The 20,880-nt window shown below is 39.9% G+C and overlaps 1 protein-coding gene across 1 annotated transcript in view; it reads left to right on the plus strand.

Annotated features, from left to right (window-relative positions):
- The window catches only part of LOC309802905 (uncharacterized protein), a gene marked incomplete at its 3' end in the record, with an annotated part of 179,809 nt that overhangs the window by 25,001 nt on the left and 133,928 nt on the right, over positions 1–20,880 (plus strand). Inside the window, exon 2 of the mRNA XM_082618776.1 lies at positions 1,063–2,022. Coding sequence (XP_082474902.1) covers positions 1,078–2,022 — 945 coding nt within the window. The 5' untranslated portion in view covers positions 1,063–1,077. The remainder of the gene's footprint in view (positions 1–1,062; positions 2,023–20,880) is intronic.

Below are 20,880 nucleotides of genomic sequence, written 5' to 3' on the forward strand. Positions count from 1 at the left end.
ATAATACACATAAACATAAAATTTACCATCTTAACAGTTTTAAGCGTAAAGTTCAGTGACTAGCAACAGCTTTCTTATGTACTTGGTTATGACCAAGACTTCATCAAAGCGATTCAAAGTTGCTATTTTATTTATTCCTAGTCATTGGCCAGATCCTATCAGTTTTACCTTATATAGTATTTTCACTCGGCTCTGTTACCAAACCCCAGGCCTTAGGCCTTGCAGACTCATACTTGCCCTCTCTCTATTCTTTCTCCCACTTAACATTAGTATCCCCCAAGCCCCAGAACCTATCAAGCCACTTTTCTGTTAAAAGGTTTTGAATGGTTTCCAGTAGCCCACAGAAAAAGTACAAACACTTGGCATTCAAGGCCTCCTGATCTCACTGCAGCCTACCTTGTGGCTGATCACCTCTCTCCCTTCATACACTCTGCTTTATTTCTTGTCAAACATTGAGGCAAGTGGGCTGGGTAAGAAATGGAGACACCCGGGGCCAGCTGGAGAAGTAAAGGGAAATTGCTACCCTGCCACAAGACTAGGGATTTGGCTCTTGAATTGCCAGGGCCTTCTTTTTTTTTTCCCCAGAGAAACTGCAAATCTGCATTTTTATATGAAAATCTCTCAATTTAAAATTGTTGGCTATGAATTAATATTTTTGAAAAACCCTGAGCAATTGAAAAACATGTTTGCAGGTAGGATCCAGGCCACATTTGACCTCTGTTCTCTCTTCTTGGCAGTGTTACTTTAGATTTTCTATGCCTATGTGGAGTGTGGTCTCTCTTGCCTGGAATTGGGGCACTACATTATAGTCTAAAGAAACATTAAAGTAAACCCAGTAGGGGTTTCGGAAACTCTCACTGTGAAAATGTTACTGATTTAAAGGTTTTTCATTATTCCTGTGAAAAGGCCAATAGTTGGACTTAAAATGATATAAACGAATACTACCCATCGTGCTTCAGCAAGCACAGTGAGCGCTCTACCATGAGAAGCTTTTTTGAGCTGGAATTTTGTATATCAGTAGTTTTCATGTATATATGTATAATATTTATTGTTATTTCACAGGACAAATTAGTCCAGATGTCCACGATTTCTAAGCACTTTGGACTGAAATACAAAGAAGAATCGTACATCTTTAAAGAACTTGAGAAGGTTCGCAAGGAGACTAAAAAGGAATTTCTCCAATTCAAGGAGAAGTTGGCCTCCAAGCCGGCTGTGGGTGAAGTCCCTGTTTTCGGCCTCCGGGTCCCCGGCCCGGCCCGGCATGGGGGGAAGTGGAGCGTTTCCCGCGCCAGACCCCAAAAGCCATCAGGCTCCCCTCGGGCCAAAGGCCGTGCGCCCCTCGCTGCGGCCCTCCCGCAGCCAGCGCCCCGAGGCGCAGCGCGGCCCCCGGGCCCGAGCGAGGCGGCCGCTCCCGGGAAGACCCGGCCCTTCTGCCCCCATGACTTCTACTTGCGGAGCTCCGCGTTCCTCTGGCACCGGCCCCAGAAGAAGCCGCCGGTCATCGCCTCCAGGGCGGGCACGTCCAGACCCGTGGTCCTGATGCCGCCACCTGCGCCCAGGGGGAAGGCCCGGGCGCACCAGGGCGCCAGGAACCCACGGCCCGCGGGCTCCAAGCCGGTCCTCGACCCGGCCGGGGGCCGCGACGCGAGCCAGGAGCCGGCTCGGCTCGCGGAGGCCCGCAAGGCCAGAGAGAGGAAGGGAGGCTCCCTGTCCGGAGACGAGGGAGACTCGGAGGCGGCCGGCCGGCGGAGGAAAGTGAGGATTCACACCCGCTTCCTGCGCGAGGGCTCGCGCGGCGAGTCGCGTTCCGTCCCTGTGTCGGTTTTCAAAACCGACCGCGAGAGCAATCCGCCGAGCGACGCGCGGGAGGCCGCCCCGCAGGCCCCGCAGCCCATGCGAGCGGTCCCGACGTCCATCGAGATCATCGCCTCGCTTCAGTCCGACACCCAGCTGGCCTCCGACCAGAGCATCAAAGAGCTCATCCAGAGCGTCCTCAGCCAGAACTACGACATTAAAATGGAAGTAGGTGACCCAAAAGAAGAGTAGTATTTCACCTGGGTAAATGTATCTTAAGGATACAAACATAAAATCAGTGCATGTGGTGTGTTATAAGCTAGACAAAACCCTGGGGTGTTATTCAGGTTTTTTGAATTTTGAATTTTCCATCGAGGGAGTATATCCTCTTTAAAAAGTGAAAATAATTGAGAGTATATTTCAAAAACTGGTACAAAGAACATCAGTTTTTTGACCTGATTAATGCATCACTGGTAACCTTTCCTTTCAGTCTTTGTGATTATTTAGTATTGATTTAGCAGATGTTTTATATGAAAGAGTCTTTTTCTGTACAGTTTATTATTATTAACAGTGAATCTATATCTTAAGAAGGTCAGTATATTACTAATAAGTTGAATTTATAAGAGTTCTGTACTATTTTCAGTGAAAACCGTTCTCTTAAAATATCTTTTAAAAATTTACTTTCTAGGTCTTCCCAATTATAGAGACTATAAGTGATTATTTGTCCCAATGACAACCCCATCAGGTGGGTACCCATAAGAGCCCCATTTTACATAAGAGGCTTCCTGGCTTTAGTGAGGTTAAGAGGATTGGCTCACAGTCCTGCAACTAAGGCAGAGCAGAGCTGGGATTCCATCCCAGCTGGTCACACCCCAGAGAGTAGACTGGAACCATGCCAGGGCTGGCTATTTGTTGATTGTGATGTGCCCCCAGCAGGGAGCAAAGCTAGATAGGGTCATAGTTTAAGATATCTTGTTCATTATATAGACTTTGCCTTGACAGGGACCTTCAAAGTAAAAATAATAGCAGGGGAATCTGAGTCCCACACAGAAAGAGAGAGAGGGAGAGAAGGAGGGAAGAAGGGAAGGAGGAAAGGACAGAGAGAGAGAGAGAGAGAGAGAGAACTTTTTTTTTTTTTGAGAATGGTAATGAGAATGGCACTTAGGGGGGAAGAAGATTCTATTACTGTTCTTGGCTGCAGCTCCAAACCTCTTGTTAGTACACAGAATACTGCTGCCACATTATGTCTTTAAAATAGTTTCAGCCCAGAATATACTCTTGGCTGTGATTTAAGGAATGTGATCCTAAAGCCCATTAGGGAAACAAAAACGTGTAAGGACAAGAGTCCCCAGTGTCGTCTTTGACCTAATGTTTGTCGGCAGAATGGGACAAATGTTTTCAGTTAAGACCCATACCTCGATACGGTTACTGAACAAGATCAGTGTGACTGCTCAGGCCGTTTCAAAATGGGTATTTCTAATTAAGTTTTCTGTGGGCCTAACAGAAAATGAATCAGGGATGCACACTGGAGAGCCTCAATGGAGAGAACAAAGCCTCATTGCCTGCCCCTGTGAGAAGAACTCTGTGACATAGTCAAGGCATGTGACATGAAGAGGGGCCTATATTAGAAGCTGGCTCGAGGTCCTGTACAGTTGGGGAAAGTTACACTTTTAGAGCAAGGCCCCATAGAGAAAGTACATTTTGAAGGGTTCAAATAGAATAGAATATAAGAAGGGAGTGTATCAGTGACGAATGGGCCCTGGGACAGTGAATTCTGTTCTTTCTGGTATTCCATTTCTCTTGTGTATCCTTTTCTGGTGCTTCAGCTACCTGAATTGTTTTATGTAGGAGAGTGGCCTGAAGGATTAGGGTCAGAAGCCAGGGTCACTAACTAGCCCCACATTGTAATAAGACTTGGCCAGTTTCAAATGCCTCAGTCCCATCCTGCCTTCCATTGTATTGATTTTTTTGTGTAGCTAGATTTTGTTCTTGCTTTTAAAACTTTGCCTCTGCCTGCCCCCCACCCAACAATTCCAGAAGATGGAGCTGTGCATTATTTTGGTTTCAGAAGTTTTATTAGGGTGAGAAGAGAACAATGGGGAATTTGTCGAAATGGCTGTGGCTGGGTAGGTAAGAGAAAGCAATGAGAATGCAAGTGTAAAAGTGGTATCTAAATTATGATTTTAAAAATTCTTAAGATTACAATAAGGACACTTGTTTTAAACATTTGGAGTTTATATAAACAATGTTCTCCCCATGATAAGCAAGGAATATGGTTCTTTACTTTAGACATCTTAATTTGGAGCCAGTCCCTGGAGGGAAAGCCAAAGGATAAGACAGTCCTGGCAGGGTGTGCTGTCTCTGTTTAGAGTTTGGGCAGAGCCCTTTCAGACCTAGCATTCAGAGTTCCACAAACAATTACATAGGCCAAAAGGTGCACAGAATATCTAAAGATTAAACTCAGCTGTCAAATGTAGGTCAAACATCTAAACCAGGGTTTCTCAACCTTGGCACTTAACTTTTTGTTTGAATAATCCTTCGTTGTGGGTGGCTGTCCTGTAATTGTAGGATGTTTAGAATTATCCCTGGCCTCTACCCAGTAGATGCCAGTAGTATGATCCTCTTGTCACCCTCCCCACCACCAAGTCATAACAATTGGAATATCTCTAGATGTTGCTGCATGAGACTCTGGGGAGAAGGGCAAAATCGCTCCCCTTTTAACCTCCCATCTAGTTAGGAACTACTGTCTTAAACAGTTTGCATACACTATAGCAGGAGGGATAGAAATGTTATAAGGGCCTATGTTTGTTTTACTGAGGAGTTCAATACTGTCACTCACAAAATACATTCTAATTATATGAGACTGAAGTTCAGAGACTACCTTCCAGATATTAATTGAGGATGAAGGAATCAGCCCATCCTGGCTTCTGTCATGTGTAGTTGTTTTTGGCCATATAGCTCAAAAGAAAAATGGCTTAACATGACCCAGGTAAGAGGGAATTCATGTCCCAAGGTCTTTTATAAACAAATAATGTATAGCTCACAAGCAGATGTTTTATCATAAAACTTATGCCTGCCTTTAACTTTAGGGAAGATGAAATAGATGTACTTTTCCCTCTTCTTCCTGCTAAGTACAACTAAGTACAAACCTTAGATGTTATTTATAAAACAAACATGAGAAGACTCCAAAAGGTGGAGAGAAGCAAACTGGCTAGGGACTTTGGGATCCAAGGAATCACATAACCTGATGAGTTCTCAGGTTTTCTTTTGGTCTCATGTCTGCCAGATTTGGAGCTAAAGAAGCTGGCAACCTAAGAATGCCAATGGGTGCAGACAGAAAAAGCCCCAGCAAAAGCCTGCTCTCTTTAGCTAAGGATCAAGAAAGGGGCAGCCTAGCAAGATGAAACTTTTAGACAATAACTGTGCTACTTTAGTCAAACACCACAGAAAAACCTATGGCCCTATCCCCACCCCTGCCAGCCGGGGCTGAGGGGGGAGCCTAAACTTTCACTCTTACCAGGCTGAAACAAGGTACCCCAACTCCTTCCCTAATGATGTGGTGTTAGTGGAGAGTCAAGACTTTCAACACTGCCCGGCAGTAAAGAGGCTACCCTACCCACCCCCCACCCACCCCACACCCGTAGTGTCACTGGACGCCTTGTAGGGAACGGTAATGAGAGACTTCTGTCCCTCCCCACCAGGATGGTATCAGTAGAGGCCTAGTGGGGGCCAGAACTCCTACTCCTGCCCAGCAATAGCAGGGAGCCCCTTACCTCTGGTGCCAGTGGAGACCAAGCTGGGAATATGGACCACTATCCCTACCTGGCAGTAATGAGGCAGCCTTGGCCCTCCTCCTACTGCCCCTACTAGAGCAGTTTCAGAGGAATGTTTAAATAAGATCCAGACTCTCATAATACCCCAAATGTCCAGGTTTCAATAGAAAATCACTTGTCATACCAAGAACTGAGAACATTTAGACTTGGAAGAAAAAAAGACAATTAATACCAACATTGAGATGACTGAGATGTTAGAATTATCTGACAAAGATTTTAAAGAGGCCCTCAAAAAAAAAAAAGCTCCAATGAGCAATAATAATGAGCACAGTTGGAACAATGAGAAAAAGAGAAAGTCTTAGCAGAGAAATAGAAAGTCTCAGTAAAGAAACAGAACATATAAAGAGAATCAAAGAAAAATTTTAGAACTAAAAAATACAGTAATTGAAATAAAACTCAATGGATGGCTCAAAAACTGAATGGAGGGGAGACAGTGGAAAGAATCAGTGAACACAAGGATGGAACAATACAGTTTTCTCAATCTGAACAACAGAGAGACAATAGACTGAGGAAAAAAAAATAGAGCTTCAGGGACTTGTGGGACTATAACAGAAGATCTAACCTTCATGCCATCAAAGTCCTGGAAAATGACAAAAGCCCAAACCAAAGAAACCCAAAGGAATCCACACCAAAACATGTAATAGTCAAACTTTTGAAAACTAAAGAAAAAGAAAAAGTCTTTGAAAGCAATGAGAGAGAAACAATGTGTTATGTATAGGGAAAAACAACTTGAATGACGGGATTTCTCATTGGAAACCATGGAGGCCAGAAGGATTGGCACAGCATTTTCAAATGCTGAAAGAAAAGCACTGTCCATCCAAAATTCGTATCTAGGGAAATTATCCTTCAAGAATGTAGGGAAAATCAAGACATTCTCAGATGAAGGAAAGCTAAGAGAGTTTGTCACTTGCAGTCTTACCCTAAAAGGATGACTAAAGGAAGTTCTCTAAACAGAAAGGAATGATTAGAAGAAAGGACTTGGAACAAACACCAGGAAGAAAGAAAGAATATAATAAGCAAAAACTATGGCTAAATACAATAGACATTCCTTCTCCTCCTGAACTTTTCAAATGTATTTGATGGTTGATGCTAAAATTATAATGCTGTTTGATGTGATTCTAAATGTATGTAGAGGAAATATTTAAGACAATTATAAATAGGGGAAGGTAAATAGATATAAAGGGAATATGGTTTCTATAGTTCACTCTAATTGGAAAATAACAATTCCAGTAGAGTGTAATAAGTTATGTATATATAATGTACAATCTGGAGCAGTGACCAAAAAAGCTATATAAAGAGATTCACTCAAAAAACATTATAGATAAATCAAAATAGAATTAAAAAATTTTAAGTAACCCACAGGAAGGCAGGTAAAATAAACATAAGCAAAAAACAGAGAATAAAAAGAAAACAAGAAATAAAGTAGCAGTTTCAAACTCAAATATATCGATAGCTACATTAAAGGTAAATGGTCTACATATACTGATTGAAAGCAGAGATTGGCAAGTGGATTCTATATATAACCCAACTATATATTGTTTACAAGAAACATACTTCCAGTATAATGATATAGGCAGGTTTAAAATAAAGCATGAAAAAAACATCAGGCACACCTTATTCAAAAGAAAATAGGAGGGGCTATATTAACTTCAGTTAAAGTAGACTTCAGAACAAAGAAAATTACTAGAGACACAGTGGGCATTATAATATGATAAAAGTTTCAATCCATTAAGAAGACAAAGCAATCCTAAATTTGTATGAACCAAACAACAGAGCTGAAAAAATATGTGAAGTAAAAACTGAAATAGATGAATCCACAGTCATAGTTGAAGATGTCAACACCGTTCTTTCAACAATCGATAGAAAAGTAGACAGAAATTTCCCAAGAATATAGAACTCACCAACACCATCAAACATCAGGATCGAATCTACATTTTTAGAACACTGCATCTAACAGCAGCAGAAGGCACATTTTTGTCACTGTCCATGTGACGTATACTAAGACCATATCTGGTCCATAAAAATGAATGTCAGTAAGTTTAAAAGCATTGACATCAGGGGAGACCTTCAAGATGGCAGAGGAGTAAGACGTGGAGATCACCTTCCTCCCCACAAACACATCAGAAATACATCTACATGTGGAACAACTACAGAACACCTACTGAATGCTTGCAGAAGACCTCAGACTTCCCAAAAGGCAAGAAACTCCCCACGTACCTGGGTAGGGCAAAAAAGAAAAAACAGAGACAAAAGAATAGGGATGGGACCTGCACCTCTGGGAGGGAGCTGTGAAGGAGGAAAAGTTTCCACACACTAGGAAACCCCTTCAAGGGCGGAGATGGGGGGTGGTGGGGGAGGGAAGCTTTGGAGCCATGGAGGAGAGTGCAGCAACAGGGGTGCATAGGGCAAAGCAGAGAGATTCCCACACAAAGGATTGGTGCCAACCAGCACTCACCAGCCTGAGAGGCTTCTCTGCTCACCTGCTGGGACGGATGGGGGTTGGGAGCTGAGGCTCTGGCTTTGGAGGTCAGATCCCAGGGAGAGGACTGGGGCTGGCTGCGTGCACACAGCCTGAAGGGGGCTAGTGCACCACAGCTAGCCGGGAGGGAGTTCCAGAAAAAGTCTGAAACTGCCTAAGGGGCAAGAGACCATTGTTTTGGGGTGCGTGAGAAGAGGGGATTCAGAGCACCACCTAAACAAGCTCCAGAGACAGACATGAAAGGTAAAAACCCACCAGACCAAACAGATGAAGAGGAAATAGGCAATCTACTTGAAAAAGAATTCAGAGTAATGATAGGTAAAGATGATCCAAAATCTTAGAAATACAATGGAGAAAATACAAGAAACGTTTAACAAGGACCTAGAAGAAGGACCTATCAGCACAAACACCAGAGACAGGCACGAAATGCTAACACTGCTGCTGCAGCCACCAAGAATCCTGTGTGCAAGCACAGGTCACTATCCATACCTCCCCTCCCGGGAGCCTGTGCAGCCCGCCACTGCTAGGGTCCCATGATCCAGGGACAACTTACCCATGACAACACACAGCACACCTCAGGCTGGTGCAACGTCACATTGGCCTCTGCCGCCGCAGGCTCGCCCCGCATCCATACCCCTCCCTCCCCCCAGCCTGAGTGAGCCAGAGCCAGCTGCTACTTTAACACCATCCTGTCTGGGTGGGGAACAGATGCCCTCAGGCGACCTACAAACAGAGGGGGCCCAAATCCAAAGCTGAACCTCAGGAGCTGTGCGAACAAAGAAGAGAAAGAGAAATTTCTCTGTGCAGCCTCAGGAGCAGCAGATTAAACCTCCCCAAAAAATGATGTACCCTGCATCTGTGGAATACCTGAATAGACAACGAATCATCCCAAAATTGAGGCAGTGGACTTTGGGAGCAACTGTAGACTTGGGGTTTGCTTTCTGCGTCTAATTCGTTTTTGGTTTTATGTTTATCTTAGTTTAGTACTTAGAGCTTATTATCATTGGTGGATTTGTTTATTGATTTGGTTATGCTCTTTCTTTTATATATATATATAATGTGTGTATATATATATATATATTTATATTTCCTTTTTCTCCTTTTTGTGAGTGTTATGTCTGTGCTTTTCTGTGTGATTTTGTCTGTATAGCTTTGCTTTTACCATTTGTCCTAGGGTTCCTTCGGTCCATTTTTTTTTTTTTTAGTATGATTTCTAGCGCTTGTTGTCATTGGTGGATTTGTTTTATGGTTTGGTTGCTCAGACTTTCCAAAACCTGTGTGGCTGACAGGGTCTTGGTGCTCCGGCCAGGTATCAGGCCTGTGCCTCTGAGGTGGGAGAGCCGAGTTCAGGACATTGGTCCACCAGAGACCGCCTGACTCCACGTAATATCAAACGGCGAAAGCTCTCCCAGAGATCTCCATCTTAACACTAAGACCCACCTCCACTCAAAGACCAGCAAGCTACAGTGCTGGAAACCCTAGGCCAAACAACTAGCAAGACAGGAACACAACCCCGCCCATTAGCAGAGAGGCTGCCTAAAATCATAATAAGCTCACAGACGCCCCAAATTACACTACCGGATGTGGTCCTGCCCACCAGAAAGACAAGATCCAGCCTCATCCACCAGAACACAGGCACCAGTCCCCTTCACCAGGAAGCCTACACAACCCACTGAACCAACCTTAGCCACTGAGGGCAGACACCAAAAACAAAGGGAACTACGAACCTGCAGCCTGCGAAAAGGAGACCCCAAACACAGTAAGTTAAGCAAAATGAGAAGACAGAGAAACACACAGCAGATGAAAGAGCAAGGTAAAATCCCACCAGACCAAACAAATGAAGAGGAAATAGGCAATCTACCTGAAAAAGAATTCAGAGTAATGATAGGTAAAGATGATCCAAAATCTTAGAAATACAATGGAGAAAATACAAGAAATGTTTAACAAGGACCTAGAAGAACTAAAGAGCAAACAAAAAACGATGAACAACAAAATAAATGAAATGAAAGATTCTCTAGAAGGAATCAATAGCAGAAAAACTGAGGCAGAAGAACAGATAAGTGACCTGGAAGATAAAATAGTGGAAATAACTACCGCAGAGCAGATTAAAGAAAAAAGAATGAAAAGAATTGAAGACAGTCTCAGAGACCTCTGGGACAACATTAAATGCCCCAACATTCAAATCATAGGGGTCTCAAAAGAAGAAGAGAAAAAGAAAGGGACTGAGAAAATATTTGAAGAGATTATAGTAGAAAACTTCCCTAATATGGGAAAGGAAATAGTCAGTCAAGTCCAGGAAACACAGAGTCCGATACAGGATAAATCCAACGAGAAACACGCCAAGACACATATTAATCAAACTATCAAAAATTAAATACAAAGAAAAATATTAAAAACAGCAAGGGAGGGGCTTCCCTGGTGGCGCAGTGGTTGAGAGTCAGCCTGCTGATGCAGGGGACACGGGTTCATGCCCTGGTCTGGGACGATCCCACATGCCATGGAGCGGCTGGGCCTGTGAGCCATGCCCGCTGAGCCTGCATGTCCGGAGCCTGTGCTCCACAATGGGAGAGGCCACAACAGTGAGAAGCCCATGTACAGCAAAAAAAAAAAAAAAAAAAAAAAAACAGCAAGGGAAAAACAACAAATAACATACAAGGGAATCCCCATAAGGTTAACAGCTGATCTTTCAGCAGAAGCTCTCCAAGCCAGAAGGGATTGGCAGGACATATTTATTTTAAGTGATGAAAGGGAAAAACCTACAACCAAGATTACTCTACCCAGCAAGGATCTCATTCAGATTCGACAGAGAAATCAAAACCTTTAAGACAAGCAAAAGCTAAGAGAATTCAGCACCACCAAACCAGTTTTACAACAAATGCTAAAGGAACTTCTCTAGGCAGGAAACACAAGACAAGGAAAAGACCTCCAATAACAAACACAAAACAATTAAGAAAATGCAAATAGGCACATACATATTGGTAACTACCGTAAATGTAAATGGATTAAATGCTCCAACCAAAAGACACAGACTGGCTGAATGGATACAAAACCAAGACCCATGTATATCCTGTGTATAAGAAACCCACTTCAGACCTAGGGACACATACAGACTGAAAGTGAAGGGATGGAAAGAGATATTTCATGCAAATAGAAATCAAAAGAAAGCTGGAGTAGCAATTCCCATATCAGACAAAATAGACTTTAAAATACAGACTATTACAAGAGACAAAGAAGGACACTACATAATGCTCAAGGGATCAATCCAAGAGGAAGATGTAACAGTTGTAAATATTTGTGCACCCAACATAGGAGCACCTCAATACATAAGGCAAATGCTAACATCCCTAAAAGGGGAAATCAACAGTAACACAATAATAGTAGGGGACTTTAACATCCCACATTCACCAATGGACAGATCAACCAAAATGAAAATAAATAAGGAAACACAAGCTCTAAATGATACATTAAACAAGATGGACTTAATTGATATTTATAGGACATTCCATCCAAAAACAACAGAATACACTTTCTTCTCAAGTGCTCATGGAACATTCTCCAGGATAGATCATATCTTGAGTCACAAATCAAACCTTGGTAGATAAAAGAAAATTGAAATTCTATCAGCTTATCTTTTCCAACAAAAACACTATGAGACTAGATATCAATTACAGGAAAAAATCTGTAAGAAATACAAACAGAGGGGGGCTAAACAATACACTATTAAATAACCAAGAGATCACTGAAGAAATCAAAGAGTAAATAAAAAAATACCTAGAAACAAATGACAATGAAAACACGATGACCCAAAACCTATGGGATGCCGCAAAAGCAGTTCTAAGAGGGAAGCTTATAGCAATACAATCCTACCTCAAGAAATAGGAAACATCTCAAATAAACAACCTAATGTTACATCTAAAGCAGGTAGAGAAATAAGATCAAAAAACCCCCAAAGTTAGCAGAAGGAAAGAAATCATAAAGATCAGATCAGAAGTAAAGGAAAAAGAAATGAAGGAAACAATAGCAAAGACCAGTAAAACTAAAAGCTGCTTCTTTGAGAAGATAAACAAAATTGATAAACCATTAGCCAGACACACAAGAAAATAAAGGGAGAAGACTCAAATCAATAGAATTAGAAATGAACAAGGAGAAGTAACAACTGACACTGCAGAAATACAAAGGATCATGAGAGATTACTATAAGCAACTCTATGCCAATAAAATAGACAACCTGGAAGAAATGGATGAATTCTTAGAAAAACACAACCTTCCAAGACTGAACCAGGAAGAAATAGAAAATATAAACAGACCAATCACAAGCACTGAAATTGCAGCTGTGATTAAAAATCTTCCAACAAACAAAAGCCCAGGACCAGATGGCTTCATGGGCAAATTCTATCAAACATTTAGAGAAGAGCTAATACATATCCTGCTCAAGCTCTTCCAAAATACAGTAGAGGGAAGAACACTCCCAAGCTCATTCTATGAGGCCACCGTCACCCTGATACCAATACCAGACAAAGGTGTCACAAAGAAAGAAAACTACAGGCCAATATCACTGATGAACATAGATGCAAAAATCCTCAACAAAATACTAGCAAACAGAATCCAACAGCACATTAAAAGGATCATACACCATGATCAAGTGGGGTTTATCCCAGGAATGCAAGGATTCTTCAGTATATGCAAATCAATCAATGTGATAAACCATATTAGCAAACTGAAGGAGAAAAACCATATGATCATCTCAATAGATGCAGAAAAAGCTTTCGACAAAATTCAACACCCATTTATGATAAAAATCTTCCAGAAAGTAGGCACAGAGGGAACTTACCTCAACATAATAAAGGCAATATATGACAAACCCACAGCCAACATTGTTCTCAGTGGTGAAAAACTGAAACCATTTCCTCTAAGATCAAGAACAAGACAAGGTTGTCCACTCTCACCACTACTATTCAACATAGTTTTGGAAGTTTTAGCCATAGCAATCAGAGAAAAAGTAATATAAGGAATCGAAATTGGAAAAGAAGAAGTAAAGATGTCAGTGTTTGCAGAAGACATGATACTCTTCATGGAGAATCCTAAAGATGCTACCAGACAACTACTAGAGGCAATCGATGAATTTGGTTAAGTAGGAGGATACAAAGTTAATGCACAGAAATCTCTTGCATTCCTATACAGTAATGATGAAAAATCTGAAAGAGAAATTAAGGAAACACTCCCATTTACCATTGCAACAATAAGAATAAAATACCTAGATATAAACCTACCTAAGGAGACGAAAGACCTGTGTGCAGAAAACTATGACACTGATGAAAAAAATTAAAGATGATAAAAACAGATGGAGAGATATACCATGTTCTTGGACTGGAATAATCAACATTGTGAAAATGACTATACTACCCAAAGCAATCTACAGATTCAATGCAATCCCTATCAAACTACCAATGGCATTTTTCACAGAACTAGAACAAAAAATTTCACAAGTTTTATGGAAACATAAAAGACCCTGAATAGCCAAAGCAATCTTGAGAAAGAAAACGGAGCAGGAGGAATGAGACTCCTGGACTTTGGACTATACTACAAAGCTACAGTAATCAAGACAGTATGGTAGGGGGCACAAAAACAGAAATATAGATCAATGGAACAGGATAGAAAGCCCAGAGATAAACCCATGCACATATGGTCACCTTATCTTTGATAAAATAAGCAAGAATATACAATAGAGAAAAGACAGCCTCTTCAATAAGTGGTTCTGGGAAAACTGGAGAGCTACATTTAGAAGAATGAAATTGGAACACTCTGTAACATCATACACCAAAATAAGCTCAAAATGGATTAAAGACTTAAATGTAAGGCTGGACACTTTAAAAGTCCTAGAGGAAAACATAGACAGAGCACTCTATGACATAAGTCACAGTAAGATCCTTTTTGACCCACCTCCTAGAGAAATGGAGATAAAAACAAAAATAAACAAATGGGACTTAATTAAACTTAAAAGCTTTTGCACAGCAAAGGAAACCAGAAACAAGACGAAAAGACAACCCTCAGAATGGGAGAACATATTTGCAAATGAAATAACTGACAAAGGATTAATCTCCAAAATTTACAAGCAGCTCAATATCAAAAAAACAAACAACCTAATCCAAAAATGGGCAGAAGACCTAAATAGACATTTCTCCAAAGAAGATATACAGATTGCCAACAAACACATGAAAGGATGCTCAGCATCATTAATCATTAGAGAAATGCAAATCAAAACTACAGTGAGGTGTCACCTCACACCAGTCAGAATGGCCATCATGAAAATATCTACAAAGAATAAATGCTGGAGAGGGTGTGGAGAAAAGGGAACCCTCTTGCACTGTTGGTTGGAATGGAAATTGGTACAGCCACTATGGAGAACAGTATGGAGTTCCATTAGAAAACTAAAAATAGAACTATAATACGACCCAGAAATCCACTACTGGGCATATACCCTGAGAAAACCGTAATTCAAAGAGAGTCATGTACCACAATGTTCATTGCAACTCTATTTACAATAGCCAGGACATGGAAGCAACCTAACTGTCCACTGACAGATGAATGGATCAATAAGATGTGGCACGTATATAGAATGGAATATTACTCAGCCATAAAAAGAAACGAAATTGAGTTATTTGTAGTGAAGTGGATGGCCCTAGAGTCTGTCATACAGAGTGACATAAGTCAGAAGGAGAAAAACAAATACCATATGCTAACAGATATATATGGAATTTTAAAAAATGGTTCTGAAGAACCTAGGGGCAGGACATGAATAAAGACACAGACGTAGAGAATGGACATGAGGACATGGGGAGGGGGAAGGGGAAGCTGTGACGAAGTGAGAGATTGGCATGGACATATGTACATTACCAAATGTAAAATAGCTAGCGGGAAGCAGCTACATAGCACAGGGAGATCAGCTCAGTGCTTTGTGACCACCTAGAGGGGTGGGATAGGAAAGGTGGGAGGGAGATGCAAGAGGGAGGAGATATGGGGATATATGTATATGTAAAGCTGACTCACTTTGTTATACAACTGAAACTAACACACCATTGCAAAGCAATTGTACTGCAATAAAGATGTTAAAAAAAAAAGAATTGACTCATGTAGAGTGTGTTCTTTGCTCATAATGGAATCAAACTAGAAATTAATAACAGACTGTTAACAAGAAAATCTCCAAACACTTGGGAACTAAACATTAGAGTTCTAAATAATCCATGGGTCAATGGGGAAGCCTCAGAGAATTTTTAAAAATTGAACTAAATTAAAATAAAAGTACAAAATATCAATATTTATGGGACATAGGTAAAGCAGTGCATTTATCCTAGAGAAATGAAAATTTATATTCAAACAAAAACCTGAGATGAATGTTCATAGACGCTTGTAGTACTTAATAACCAAAAACTAGAAATAACCCAGATATCCTTCAAGGGGTAAATGGTCATATATTACTCAGTAATAAAAAGAAATAAAGTATTGATAGCTGCAACAATTTGGATGAATCCCCAGAAAATTATGCTGAAGCAAAAAATCCAATCTCAAAATGTTACATACTGAAAAATTCCATTTATACAACATTCTTAAAATGACTAAATTATAGGAATGGAGAACAGATTTGTGGCTGCCAGGGGTTGAGAACAAGCTTGGAGTAGGGGAGGGTGAGAGGGAAGTATGTATAGCTTTAGAAAGGCAACATGGGAAAGCCTCATGGTGATGGAGATGTTTTGTATCTTGATTGTGTCAGTGTCAGTATCCTGCCTGTGATTTTGTATTATAGTTTTGCATGATATTCCCATTGGGGAAAGCTGATAAAGGGTACATGGGATATATCTGTATTATTTGTTACAAGTGAATATGAATCTACAATTACTTCAAAACAGAAACTTTAATTAAAATGTTACCAGATTCTTTATAAAATTTATTTTTACAAGTTTTAAGAAGAAACATAAGGAAACAGTAATAAATTCTCTTCTAAATCCCCTTTAACTCACCAGCAGTAACCAATACTAGTTGTTTATCCTTCTATTTATCTTAAGTCTTTAGTACAAATGTGTACACATACATACATATATAGGATTTTTTCTTATAAAAATAAGAACATATGGTACACATTATTCTGCAGCTTATTTTTTGACACATATCAATGGAGATTGATTTTTAATTTATTCTTTTAAATAGCTGCATAGTATTTAAACATTTAAAATAGTATTTAAACATTTCCTTGGCTCTTTGCTTTTCAAATTTTATGTTTCCCTATCCTAGGAACAAAGTTTTGCTCATTAGAGGTATAAATCAGGGAACCTACCAGGATCTGGGCAAAGAAAAGCAGTCTATTGTTTGAATGTCACCAGTGCAGTTGGGAGGGACTAGTTTGGACAAATCTTTTCTCTTCAGAGTGACAGATGCATTTATTACACTTTTCTTTTACACATTCCCTTTGTGCAGTACTTTTTTGTTTTCATAGATGTTAACAGCTTAAAGTAGTACAAATAATGTAATGATTAAGAAGTTTCTTGATTTACAGTTTTTTTTTCCTGTGGAGTTTTAAAGTCTTTCAGATAACATTTAGATGCCTTCAATAAATACAAAATGCTTATGTGTTTAATTTCATTCATTTTTAAAAGGTGGAAAATATTATTTTTATTAGTTCTTGAGAGAAAATTCCTATTCCTTTAGCTGGTTTGGTTGTAATAATAATTTTGAACCAAGCTAGGAGTTGCTTCTTTAAAATAAACTTATTCTTGGTTGGATACAAGCACATTTTATTTTCCATGAGGATTTTTTTTCAAGATTGAAATACAGAGTTACTTGAAAAATGAAATGCTAATTTATTATAGAATTCAGGTGTACTTTTCCCCTGATTGTTAGTACAGATACTGCCCAACAATGATTTTTTTCTTTTGCCTGTTTGCATAATAAAGTCTCTTCATTTAGACTATAAAGGACAAATGAATTTGAATCTTGAAAGTAATCCATTTTCACATATGCCATGGTTTGAGTACATGTGAGGTTTTTAATTTTTATTTGTTTGGCTGCACCACATAACTTGCAGGATCTTAGTTCCTCGACCAGGGATTGAACCTCGACCCCTGGCAGTGAGAGCACCAAGTCCTAACCACTGGGCCGCCAGGGAATTCCCAAGAATTTTTAAATGTTAGTGAAATAATTGCTTTTTTCTGGTTACTTCGGGTACAGTTATTTGTATAGTTAGGATAAAGACATTTCCCCTCTATGGATTGTTATTTCAATACATAACTCAGTTTTAACTTTGATTTCCTAATGTAGACTTTTTAAAAAATAGATCTTTATTGGAGTATAATTGCTTCACAGTACTCTGTTAGTTTCTGTTGTACACCAAAGTGGATCAGCCATATGCATACATATGCCCCCATATCCCCTCCCTCTTGAGCCTCCCTCCCATCCTCCCAATCCCACCCCTCTAGGTCATCACAAAGCACCGAGCTGACCTCCTTGTGCTATGCTGCTGCTTCCCACTAGCTAACTATTTTACTTTTGGTAGTGTATACATGTCGATGCTACTCTCACTTCGCCCCAGCATCCCCCTCCCACCTCGTGTCCTCAAGTCCATTCTCTATGTGTACATCTTTATTCCTGCCCTGCAACTAGGTTCATCAGTACCATTTTTTTTTTTTTAGATTCCATATATATGCATTAGCATACAGTATTTGTTTTCTTTTTCTGACTTACTTCACTCTTTATGACAGAATCTGGGTCCATCCACCTCACTGCACATAACTCAATTTCGTTTTTTTCTGACTGAGTAATATTCCATTGTATATATGTGCTGCATCTTCTTTATCCATTCTTCTGTTGGTGGACATTTAGGTTTGTTCCATGTCCTGGCTATTGTAAATAGTGCTACAATGAACATTGTGGCACATGTCTCTTTTTGAATTGTGGTTTTCTCAGCATATGTGACCAGTAGTGGGATTGCTGTGTCATATGGTAGTTCCATTTTTAGTTTTTTAAGGAACCTCCATACTGTTTTCCATAGTGGTTGTTTCAACTTACATTCCCACCAACAGTGCAAGAGGGTTCCCTTTTCACCACACCCTTTCCAGCATTTATTATTTGTAGATTTTTGGTGATGGCCATTCTGACTGGTGTGAGGTGATACCTCATTGCATTTTGATTTTCATTTCTCTAATAGTTAGATGTTGAGCATTTTTTCATGTGCCTCTTGGCCATCTGTATGTCTTCCTTGGTGAAATGTCTATTTAGGTTTTCTGCCCATTTTTTACTTGGATTGTTTGTTTTTTTGATATTGAGCTCCATGAGCTGTTTGTATATTGTGGAGATTAATCCTTTGTCTGTTGTTTCATTTGCAAATATTTTCTCCCATTCTGACGGTTGTCTTTTCATCTTGTTTATGGTTTCCTTTGCTGTGCAAAGGCTTTTAAGTTTAATTAAGTCCCATTTGTTTATTTTTGTTTTTATTTCCATTACTCTAGGAGGTGGGTCAAAAAAAGATCTTACTGTGGTTTATGTCAAAGAGTGTTTTTCCTGTTTTCCTCTAAGAGTTTTGTAGTGTCTGGTCTTACATTTAGGTGTTTAATCCATTTGGAGTTTATTTTTGTGTATGGTGTTAGGGAGTGTTCTAATTTCATTCTTTTTCATGTAGCTGTCCAGTTTTCCCAGCACCATCTATTGAAGAGGCTGTCTTTTCTCCATTGTATGTTCTTGCCTCCTTTGTCGTAAATTAGGTGACCATATGTGCATGGGTTTATCTCTGGGCATTCTATCCTGTATCATTGATCTATATTTCTGTTTTTGTGCCAGTACCATACTGTTCTGATAACTCTAACTTTGTAGTATAGTCTGAGATCAGGGAGTGTGATTCCTCCAGCTCCATTCTTCTTTTGCAAGATTGTTTTGGCTATTCAGGATCTTTTGTGTTTCCATATAAATCTTAAAAAATTTTGTTACAGTTCTTACATGGTGATATTTAACTGAAAGAAAAATTGGTACCTGGAAGTGGGGTGCTGTTGTAACAAAATCATGTGGCATTTGGTAAATAGTAAATATATGTACAGTTTTCTGGGGAGAGGATCAATAACTTTAATTAAATCTTTATAAGGATATAAGGCCTACAAAAAAGATTAAGAACCCTTGATCTTAATATATCTCAATAAAAATTTTAGTGTAAAGATGTGGTAGATAAAATATGATCACACATTTTTTTGCTCTAATTTAAAAATTTCATTAACAACCAGAAACTCATCCATGGAGAACGTCAAGTTAAGAATCCCTGGCTTGAGTATTGTTATATTTTCATTAACTTTCAGTTTACCCTCTCCATCTGCAGATACAGTTCTTTATTTACCTTATTAAAATTGTTTTTCACTGGATATTTGGGTAGTTAGCATTAAGACATTTCCCCTCTGTGGACTGTTATTTCAATACACAACTCAATTTTAACTTTGATTTCCTAATATAGACCTTTTTTTTTTTTTTTTTTTTTTTTTTGCGGTATGTGGGCCTCTCACTGTTGTGGCCTCTCCCGCTGAGGAGCACAGGCTCCGGACGCACAGGCCCAGCGGCCATGGCTCACGGGCCCAGCCGCTCCGCGGCATGTGGGATCTTCCCAGACCGGGGCACGAACCCGTGTCCCCTGCATCGGCAGGCGGACTCTCAACCACTGCGCCACCAGGGAAGCCTATAGACCTTTTTAATGCTTTAAAATTTTAAGGACTAGTCCAAGGGCTTAGAATCTCCTCCAGTGGGTGGTGAGGTGGGTACAGCTGATAAACTGCATGTTTAAAATATAGCACTAATTGCCACCTTAACATTGTAGAGTTTGGGTCCATTTGTGATACCTTCAAGTCATGATTTTTACCTATTCTGTGTAAAATGAGAGGAAAGAGTTTATGCAATTCAAAGCAGTTTTAAAAAACGTAAAGTTTATATTAGGGCTTAGAATAATATGGCTACCTTGACAGCAGATTGAACCAACTAAATGTCACAGTTAGGTTACATGTTGACTTATTGTACACAGTAAATCATTTATTTTTTATTACTGAAAACTACAGTATTTGGTGGTGATTTAAGTCAGTCATTCTGTAGCTGTAAACAGCCTGAAGCTAGGCAGCTGTATTCTTTACAATGCTTGTTTTAAAGCATAATAGGTAAACATGTGGGTTTTAAGGATTGGTAGATAAATAGTTTTGACAGGAAAATCAAATCTTGAGAATTAGCCAACTACAATCATGTTTAAGCATCTCTCATCCCAAATGGAAGTAATCTAATAGACTGTACAGCACATTATCCAGTTGTGCTGAATATGTATGTCATTTTGGGGAGAATATTCTTTCACAAGTACCTGGTTTCCTTAGTCCACTGTAAAGTGCACTGCATCTTTTTTTTTTTTTTTTTTGAAAAAGAGAATCCCTCACTGTACTTAGCACCAGCTGTACAACAGAAATAGCTCCTGGCACCACCTTCAAGAATAAAACCAAAAATACTGTTTAAATATTCTAATTTCAAAATGTTGATGTTCTCCTTCCCTAAGGCACAGTTAAGAGGCCCCAGAGTAAAGCTGGTAACCCTGAGGGATGTGCATTGGAAACGATGTGTCTGTGTGTCTGTGGGGCAGTGACGGTGGGGTGGCGTCGCTCCGAGGCAGCCAGCTGCTCAACGGCACAGTGGACTTTCTTTGCAGTTTCTTCAAATTCTTTCTGCTTATTGTTGGCTCCCTTTGCAGTTTTGTTCTCTGCTCTCTTTATCCTGTTTC

The sequence above is a fragment of the Mesoplodon mirus genome, assembly GCF_964341445.2.
Source record: "Mesoplodon mirus genome assembly, chromosome: 4".
Lineage (NCBI taxonomy): Eukaryota > Metazoa > Chordata > Mammalia > Artiodactyla > Ziphiidae > Mesoplodon > Mesoplodon mirus.